Here is an 8296-nt window from a genome sequence, read left to right as displayed (position 1 = left end):
CCAAAGACAAAGCAGTAGAACCTCCACACATACACGCATGCGAAAACAAAAAGAATAATATTGATGATCAAGAGAGTTATTCACTGATCAATTACAACTCTCTTGTTTGTTTGTTTTTTGGTGTTTTCCTCTTCCCCCTTTTTATTCTTTATTTGGCCTTTGTTTTAGTTCTTCATGTTGCTAGTAGCTCTAATGTACGTGCCTGCCTCTTTACTGATGGAGGGTGACAATGCGACGGGGGTGGGTGAGAGAGAGGGAGGACGGGGGATTGGCAGAAAAGAGGGGAGGAGGGGGGCGGGCGCATGCGCATTCCCCTCTTTTCTCTTCTTCTTTGCCCCGTCTTGTGTTTGTCATTGAGTTATGATGGACGGTATGTGCATCCGTTTCTGTGTCTCTCCCTCTTTTTTTTTCTTTTGTGCCGCCTCTTCTTTGTCTTGAAGGGAAACGTGTGGGCGGCTGTGAGGCTGCTGGCGTTGTGAGCGTGCGGCTCATTCCTTTCTGAGCCGGGACGTTGTTCTTTGAGGGCGTTCGGCGAAAGATTTTTGACTGCCCATTTTGCGTGCAGCCTGCGATGCGGCCAACGCGTTTTGTGGGCGGCCGGCCACCGCCGGTGATTGGGCAGACACGCAAGGCTCGTTTCGCGGGTATCGACGACAACCCTGCGATTACGTTCAGGCCGTGGGATACGAGCGAGCCACTCATGGCGGACTACGGGTGGCAGCGAGGTCAGCTGCCAAAGTTCCGCGCCCGCAGCCCTTTCCACCGGCAACAAGTCGCCCGCCGCATGGTGACGGAGATGATACGAAAGGATTACTGCATTGTAGGCGGGGCTCGCGCCCCCGCACTGCGCATTTTGGCCGACCACGTCGTGGACCTTTCCAAGGCCGGCGACACCGACTCACGGCAGCAGCTCGCATATTTTTTGCACGACCCGCTGATGGTAGACAAGGCGTTTGACGAGTACCCGCGGCGCTTTAGAGACATGCATGGGAAGTATGCCATGATGACGCGACTTAAGACTCGTCGCCGCACGGATGGCGTGGCGATGTACTTTGTGGAGTACAAGAACCGTGATATGAGTGACAACCACAAGGGGGAGGACTACACAACAGGGCCGGAGCGATTTTTTCTGCCCCCGCGTATCGTTGAGACCGAGAAGGGCATCCAACGTCCACCACACATGCAGATGGCGTTTGACCGGTGGGCGAGTAAATTCAAAACCGAGGAGTTTCATCATTGGTGGCGGCTTCGTCATGCGAAGATGCGTTTCTGGGGTGTGCGCAATGTCCCGCATCCCAGTGATGTGGACCCGTTGTGGACGGAGAAGGAGGAGGAGGAGTGGCACAATGAGATGCTTGCCAATACTGGCGACTTTGAGGACTTGGACCTTGAAGACGACAGCTTCAGTGCAGCCGGCGAGGGCGGTGAACCGTTGGCTGAGGGGGCTGCTCATAAACCGCAGCAAAGTGCGTAATGGGGAAAATTTAGCATCCGATCAGAGACGTTTTTTTTTTTCCTTCTGCATTGTTGGTGGCTTTACACACACGTGGCGACACTGACACCGACACCGACAGGCACGAATACATCCATACATTATATATATGCAGGGAGACCCCCTTGTCAGTGCTGCAGCAGATACCACTGTTTATGCCGTGATATTTCTCTTGCCCTCACTGTCCTTTTTTCATCTCGTGCCGGACTCATCTATCGTGCATATATATATATATATATATATATATATATGTATAGTGTGAAGGGGATCTGCGAGTGAAGAGCAGAAATCGCCTCCGCCCCATTCGTGTGTATACACCGAAGCTATCAAGCGGGTGCATGCTATCTACCGCATCTTCCTTTTCGGCATTGCTGCATTTAGTGTGATTCTTGTGTCTGGGTGGCTGCAGGCAGGGTGACCGTCACCCGAGTCAATTAGGGCGAATGCCAATAAACAAAAAGGAGGTGTGCGGCAAACCCACACAGTACAACCTCCAAACATGCGAGTACGACTGGAAGTACCTGCCGGACACACACTTTGTCATTCAGCAAAATGCCAAACGCAGGGGCCAGTTTTCATTGCAGCCTAGCGCCCCCGTAAACGTGGCTTCTTATACGCCTCGGGCACCATCACCCCAGAAATATCCTCAGCGGGAGAACGTCCCGGCTGTTGCATCCCCTTCTACGTCATCCCCGTTAATGTGGGTATCGCCAGGGACCGTAACACGAGGGCCGCAACCCTCTCTCCTTCCATGGTCGCACGACGAGCTGCGTCAGATTGTCTACGCTAACCAGTCAGCGGCGCAGCAGTCGTACCTGTGGAGCGGAGGCTGAGCAGGGCAACATGGGTGACACAAGTACACTTTTGCCCGGCAAGCGTACTGGCTGCGTCTGGTGAGCTCTTAAACGATGTATTGTTGAATACCGTTTCTCCTTTACTAGTCACCACAGAAAAGCAGAACGCCGTGAAATGGGCTGGATGTACCGGGACTCTTTTTTTCAACGCGGGGGATGTGAAGAGGATAGTGCAAGGGAGTCTCAGCACAGGCTTGGCAGGGTATGCTCTTCCAAGCCCCCCGCCCTATGCTGCGGTGCGGTGTGGTGCGGTGCAGCAACCCCAGCGGCATTTGTTTCTCTCGCCTCCCTTTTGATTGTTTTTTTTTGTTTTCTTTGTATTTGGACGGCATGTGTGTGCGTGTGTGTTCCCTGCTTGTTGTCCGTGACGGCGTTTTAAAACTCTTTTGCGCGTTATTTGCTTTCTTTGTTTGCGTCATCCCTTCCGTCTCGGTTGCGGTGGCCACGGTGCTAGTGCGAGGCGCATCGAGCGCGTAATAGGACGAGGACGAGAAGCAAAGAGCAAAGTTAAAAATTATTTTTCCACCCCGCCTGTCAGAAGTACCGTCAAGATGCCGAAGAACATGGGAAAGGGAGGCAAGTCCTTCAAGGCGGGCAATGCCAAGGGGATCATGCAGAACCAGAAGCGCGACATTCTCTACGCCGATCCCCAGGAGGAGGAGGAGTACGCGCAGGTGAAGAAGGCGTTAGGCAACCTGAGGCTTGAGCTCCAGCTGGCGGACGGTAGCAAGGCGATAGGCGCCATTCGTGGGACCATGGTGCGAAAAGTGTGGATTGCGCAGGGCGATGTTGTTTTAGTCTCGAAGCGCGCCTTCAACAAGAACGACATTGTCGACGTCATCCACCGCTACAACCCCGCCGAGGTGCGCTGCCTCGTGAAAGACGAGGTGATTCCGCGCGACTTCCGATCCAGTGACGAGCGAGACGCCAAAAACGCTCACTCCGACTACGTCTTCGTGGCCGACAACGACGATGACGAGGGGGCCGACAATGATGACGGCGAGAACGTCATTGACCGCAACAAGGTGGTTCTGGACGACCCTCTGGCCACCTTCGACGACTTGTAGGGGTGCGGCGGCAGGCGATAAGTCTCAAAAAGAAGAAGAAAAGGAGAGGGATAATAAGTAAATAATCGATAAAAAGAACCTAAAGTCAAGAGAATAAAAAAAAAAAGAGGAAGGAACACAATAGAGAAAGAGAAAGAGAGAGACCCCCTACAAACTACATGCGCATCAATATATATATATCGCTTTTGTTCCAAAATGGAGCGAGGCGGAACACAAGGGAGAGACGGGTGCCCCTGCTTGTATATATGAAACGGCCTGAAAATCATATGACCTTCAAAATGGCGTAAATTGTCTCGTAGGAACTTAATGTTGCGAAGTTCCCAATGACCGATTTTCAGTTTCCTTTTCTCTCTGCTCTGCTCCCTTTTCGTTTCCGTTTCGGTCCGTGCCTATCTTCCCTCCTCTTTGTCTCAGCTTGCGGTCCTTTTTACACCTTTTTTCCTGCTACTGAGCGCCAAGCCTTACACTGAAGCGAGAGATGGTTGGACTCACTCCATGAGCAATTGACCACGTGAGGTCGGGCGCGGCGAACGAGGCCGGCTGACCAGCAGGACGCACCTTCGCACAGTCCGAAGATGTATGCCCCACTTTGCCGGTGCCGCGGCAAGATGGTCGAGTGGTCTAAGACGTGACGTTCAGGTCGTCATCTCTCCGGAGGCGTGGGTTCAAACCCCACTCTTGTCAATCCTTTTCCACAGCCGTGCTGTGCGGCCACTGTGATGAATGGGGGTTCCGTATTTTGTCAGGCAGTAGGAAGAACACGATGCCTCGTGCGACACAACCGCAATGCGAGTGCGTCGCTATCAGAAAAGAGCGAAGAGGAACATGGGAGTGGGGGGGAAGGGGGGGATTCCGTGCGACTTGTTCAACAATTCCTGACACATGACGTGTACATGAGGAAGTCACGTCAACCACTGGGTTTTATATTCGTTGCCCCAATATCTCTTTTTGCCGTGGAGACTGTATTGTTTGTTGTTTTTGTGTGATGGGCGCTGCTCAGATCATGTCTATCCAAATGTGGGTTTCTTTTTTTGTTTGTCACTGCCTCTTTTAATTTTATTGACGGCTTCAGAGTGTGACACACACTCTCTCTTTCTCGTCTGTTGCAGGCAACCTCTTCCTGGGCAGGACGGATGACAACGAGATTGGTGCTACGCGACGTCTCTGTCGTGGGCAACAACCCCGCACCGTTTAGCGACCCCATTGCGCTGAAGGTTGTCTTGGAAGTGTTTGAGAAGCCGCCTGTTCACGCAATAGATGTAAAGTTCACGTGGAAACCGATTTGGGACTTTCCGGTGGACCAAGAACTCGACGAGTTTGAGGTTGGGCCGCTCTCAACACTAGGGAGGCATGAACTGATGCTTCAAAGCGATCCGCCCGACTTTGCACAGATTCCCGATCCGACGGGACCAACGGCATTGATTGTCTCCTTCACATACATGGGAAGGGAGTTTCTGCACTTGGGCTACAATGCCGTGGTGACGTGCGAGGGTGAGATGCCAGATGTTTTTGAGAATGCGGAGCCGTTGCGGCGTCATCTTGCGCAGTGCTTCCCGAAGCAGCTAGCAATTGTGTGGGATGAGAATACCGGGGACCTTATGGACGGTACCAGCGATAATGACAACAAGAGCCACAGTGAGGCCATGACGGGTGGTTCCGATGATGACGATGAAGATGACGGCATGAAGGGAGAATGCGCCTCCGATAGCGAGAGCGGGGAGCCGCCACTTAAAAAGCTCAAAAAATAACTAACTAGGATGCATGGAACATACGGAAATTGGGGTCATTGAGCGTTTCTTTTGGTGTCTTTGAAACCTACACACACAGAGAGAGTTACAAGATCATAATGACTGCTTGCTGCTTCGGTTGACTCCCGTCCCGCCGCACAACCACATGCACGACTTCATTGCTCCTTCTTTTACGCCTTTTCTTTGCGTAGGTGGAAGACGGCCACAATGTTGATGGTCATTGGGCCAGATGATGCTTCATTGTTTGAGTGCACAAAGTCGGTGGATAACGAGAGTACACCCCTGTCGCGGCAGTTAATGCTGTACGCCTCACTAGATCTCTTAGATGACGTTCTATGGACAACAGGGGATTTCCTCCTCCCCGCGATTGATCGGCCATTGGATGGAAAGTACTACGTTTCAGCGTATGTCGGTTTTGCGCCCATCAAACTACTACTGATGCAAGAACATGAACCCAATAAAAATACCCGTCAGCTTATGAATGAAGTTTATGGACTGTGCGTGCGATATTTTTTGAATCCCTTTTCGTCTCCAAACACCCCTGTTCGCTCCACGCTGGGGGAGAAAGTCCGTCGGCTGTATGAGCGTCACGCGTAGGGTCGATGGTGAAAGGTTGCTTGCGTACATTCTTCTTCTTACAACATAAACGCACTGAGGGGAGCTCACTTACTGTGTGTGTCCGCCGGGGCTGACGCGGTTTGAGGCCTTCTTATTTGGTTTAGATTTTTTCTTTTCTCCCATTGCTGCTGCCCTTTTGCATTTGGGTAGTAAGCAGCACTAAGTTAGGACGCCACGTCGAGCAAAGAGCCTCGAAGAAGAGAGAGTGTGGGAGGATGTCTTTTAAACCGAATATTATAACGTGTGATTCGCCTGACGAGTTGAGTTGTGTGGCATGTAAAAAAATACTTGACATTGTCCACGCTGCGAAGCGCGAGAGCTGGCCACTTTCCATCGCTCTTTCCGGTGGTTCAACGCCCAAGATGTTGTACACCCGTTTACATGACGAGCAGTTGCACCTGCTCAAGGAGGAGCGAGCGTTGCGCTTCTTCTTTGGCGATGAACGGCTGGTGCCAGCCGATGCTTCTGACTCGAACTACAACATGGCAAGGCAGGCGCTTCTGCACGACATTCCTGAAGAGCTTGTGGTGCCTGTGGAAGTGCGGTGTGTTGGAGGGGAAGCGTCGAAGGACGCCTGCGACGATGCCATGAAAGCGGCTGACGCGTATGAAAGACAGATTACCGCGCTCCTTGACCACAAAAAGGTGAAGGCAACGGGCACACGGGTCCCCATTTTTGACATTGTTCTCCTTGGCTTGGGCTCAGACGGGCACACCGCCTCCATATTCCCCGGCTCTCCGGCTGAGAACGAAGTGCAACACGCCGTAAGCGTGGGCTTCCCCAGCCCCACGATGAGGCCAAAGGTCTGGCGAGTGACCTTGACGCCCACCACCATCATCCACGCACGTTATGTTATTCTGCTCGCGACAGGCGGAGAAAAAAAATGGGTTATGAACAGCATCATGTCAGACGCACCCACTGAAACGCCAGTCTCAAGGTTTCTGCGCAACTGCACAGGTGATGTGACATTTATACTAGACAAGGAGATAGCGGAGGACCTGCAGCGTTAACGTCTCGTCCCACAAGAAAGTTTTTTTTTTTCCGGTGTATGCGCCGCGTACCGTGTGTGTGGCTCTCTCTGTTCTTTGCTGTGGCTGCGTGGAGTCGTGTTTATGCATATTTTTTTATTCCATTATCCCTTTTGTCTGATGGTTAGTGTTGTGTTACAGCCCAACTCAAACCAGCAACCACCACGGAGGAAAAAATAATTGGGGAAGTAATGTCTGACAGCAGACGAGTGAGGCTTTTCAGTGGCATGAGATTCTTCATAGCTTCTGTATTGCAAGGGCGGTGACAGGCGGGGTAGGGACTGTATGAAAACTTGTGTGAGTCCTCCACACAGCGCCGAAGGGTGGAGGAAGTACTGCAGCGGCCAGAGTCGACGCTGGTGAGCTTTGTCCAGGAAATACTGATGGTGGGAGTTGGTCAAATCAGTGATGTGAAGCTGAATGGCCTTCTTTGCACTACATTGGGTGACAGGGGAGCTGTGCTAAGCAACGATAATGTGCCGATGGGGAGTGTTTCTGCGTAGGCCAAATAGGTACATTACAGGCCAGAGGCTTCATGAGGAAATTCTCAATTTGCCGTCGTACACAGCCATACAGAAAGAAATGGAAGATGCGCGCAAGCTTACGGAGAGCAGGGTGGCTACGCTGCGAGACTGGAAGGACTTTGCAGATAAGAGTATTGTCTCTCCCATTACACGGACAAAACTGAAGGCAGCCCTTGCCGCGGTGGAGGAGGCAGAGAGGGAAAGGCGGGCAGCCGCAGCAACTGTGGTTTTGGATGAGAGGGTCTACGGTCGGTGTTGAATGCAACGTGGGACTTACGTGGAGTCGGGCCATCCTGCGGAGCCGCTTAGAATGTGGGTGGTGGGCGCCGCTTCCAGCAGGCCTCAGATATTGTGGAGTGAGAGTGGGAGTGAGGCGGACGTCACACCTCGTTTCGATCAGATTGAGGAGGAGGAGGAGACCTGTGGTGTGGGGCTGGAGTTTATTGTGCTTAGATCTGCGTTTGCGTGGCCGTGCAAATTTTTATTTTGCCAGATTACGAGGATGTATTTGTGCGGAGGGAGGTGGTGCGTGTGTTGGGGAGGAGCGCGTGGTGAGGGATGCGTCGGTGGTGGTGAGGCCCAATGCGGGGAATGGAGGGGACGCGGAAAGCTGCAGGAATTTTCCCGTTTCAGTTGAGGTCAAAAATAACATTGCGGAGGCGGGTGCTAATGAAGAACTTTAGGATGTCCCGCCTGCTGTCTGTTGTGGGAACGTGGAGTCAGTCTGCAGCTGATGATATTGAGTGCTTGGGCTGTGTGGCGCTGCTGTTTGTCTGTTTTTCTCGTGCGACGCTTCGTTGTTGTTTTTCTTTTTTGAGTTCCTGCACCCGCTGCAGGGTCGCCTGTGCGGCGGAGCGCCTTCCACGTCTTTGGTGCGCTGTGTTGTCTTTTTGCCCCCCTTTTTTTTGTCGGATGTCGCTCCCAAGCAAACTCTAAAACAGTGCACAATAAAAAGAAACGGTAAT

The 8296-nt window shown here is 52.3% G+C and overlaps 8 protein-coding genes and 1 non-coding gene across 9 annotated transcripts, besides 4 other annotated features; all 9 read left to right on the top strand.

The window, feature by feature from the left end:
* Positions 1 to 102: 102 nt before the first annotated feature.
* Positions 103 to 126: a microsatellite.
* A 445-nt stretch (positions 127 to 571) lies between these two features.
* On the top strand, positions 572 to 1474 carry TraAM80_05803 (putative 50S ribosomal protein L17; the record flags this gene model as incomplete). The annotated part of the gene is made up of 1 exon (XM_029382669.1): positions 572 to 1474. One exon carries the CDS (start codon positions 572 to 574, stop codon positions 1472 to 1474), a length of 903 nt encoding a protein of 300 aa, XP_029237517.1.
* Positions 1475 to 1713: 239 nt separating this feature from the next.
* Positions 1714 to 1748: a microsatellite.
* A 187-nt stretch (positions 1749 to 1935) lies between these two features.
* TraAM80_05802 (uncharacterized protein) lies at positions 1936 to 2325 on the top strand (the record flags this gene model as incomplete). Its single annotated transcript, XM_029382668.1, has 1 exon — positions 1936 to 2325. One exon carries the CDS (start codon positions 1936 to 1938, stop codon positions 2323 to 2325), a length of 390 nt encoding a protein of 129 aa, XP_029237516.1.
* A 584-nt stretch (positions 2326 to 2909) lies between these two features.
* Positions 2910 to 3413, top strand: TraAM80_05801 (eukaryotic translation initiation factor 1A; the record flags this gene model as incomplete). The annotated part of the gene is made up of 1 exon (XM_029382667.1): positions 2910 to 3413. One exon carries the CDS (start codon positions 2910 to 2912, stop codon positions 3411 to 3413), a length of 504 nt encoding a protein of 167 aa, XP_029237515.1.
* A 28-nt stretch (positions 3414 to 3441) lies between these two features.
* Positions 3442 to 3556: a microsatellite.
* A 188-nt stretch (positions 3557 to 3744) lies between these two features.
* Positions 3745 to 3793: a sequence feature (A-rich).
* Positions 3794 to 4015: 222 nt separating this feature from the next.
* TraAM80_05800 lies at positions 4016 to 4097 on the top strand. Its single transcript has one exon. It is a non-coding gene; the product is annotated as a tRNA-Leu (tRNA).
* Positions 4098 to 4546: 449 nt separating this feature from the next.
* TraAM80_05799 (histone chaperone ASF1) lies at positions 4547 to 5161 on the top strand (the record flags this gene model as incomplete). Its single annotated transcript, XM_029382666.1, has 1 exon — positions 4547 to 5161. One exon carries the CDS (start codon positions 4547 to 4549, stop codon positions 5159 to 5161), a length of 615 nt encoding a protein of 204 aa, XP_029237514.1.
* Positions 5162 to 5368: 207 nt separating this feature from the next.
* Positions 5369 to 5758, top strand: TraAM80_05798 (trafficking protein particle complex 2; the record flags this gene model as incomplete). Its single annotated transcript, XM_029382665.1, has 1 exon — positions 5369 to 5758. One exon carries the CDS (start codon positions 5369 to 5371, stop codon positions 5756 to 5758), a length of 390 nt encoding a protein of 129 aa, XP_029237513.1.
* Positions 5759 to 5994: 236 nt separating this feature from the next.
* Positions 5995 to 6789, top strand: TraAM80_05797 (6-phosphogluconolactonase; the record flags this gene model as incomplete). The annotated part of the gene is made up of 1 exon (XM_029382664.1): positions 5995 to 6789. The coding sequence occupies one exon, from the start codon at positions 5995 to 5997 to the stop codon at positions 6787 to 6789; it is 795 nt and encodes a 264-aa protein (XP_029237512.1).
* Positions 6790 to 7281: 492 nt separating this feature from the next.
* On the top strand, positions 7282 to 7590 carry TraAM80_05796 (uncharacterized protein; the record flags this gene model as incomplete). The annotated part of the gene is made up of 1 exon (XM_029382663.1): positions 7282 to 7590. One exon carries the CDS (start codon positions 7282 to 7284, stop codon positions 7588 to 7590), a length of 309 nt encoding a protein of 102 aa, XP_029237511.1.
* Positions 7591 to 7968, top strand: TraAM80_05795 (uncharacterized protein; the record flags this gene model as incomplete). Its single annotated transcript, XM_029382662.1, has 1 exon — positions 7591 to 7968. One exon carries the CDS (start codon positions 7591 to 7593, stop codon positions 7966 to 7968), a length of 378 nt encoding a protein of 125 aa, XP_029237510.1.
* Between the last annotated feature and the right edge of the window lie 328 nt (positions 7969 to 8296).

Source organism: Trypanosoma rangeli (genome assembly GCF_003719475.1).
Source record: "Trypanosoma rangeli strain AM80 chromosome Unknown Tra_15.4_contig_00197, whole genome shotgun sequence".
NCBI lineage: Eukaryota > Euglenozoa > Kinetoplastea > Trypanosomatida > Trypanosomatidae > Trypanosoma > Trypanosoma rangeli.
Note: the sequence above shows the minus strand (reverse complement) of the source record. Positions and strands in the feature narration are given on the sequence as shown.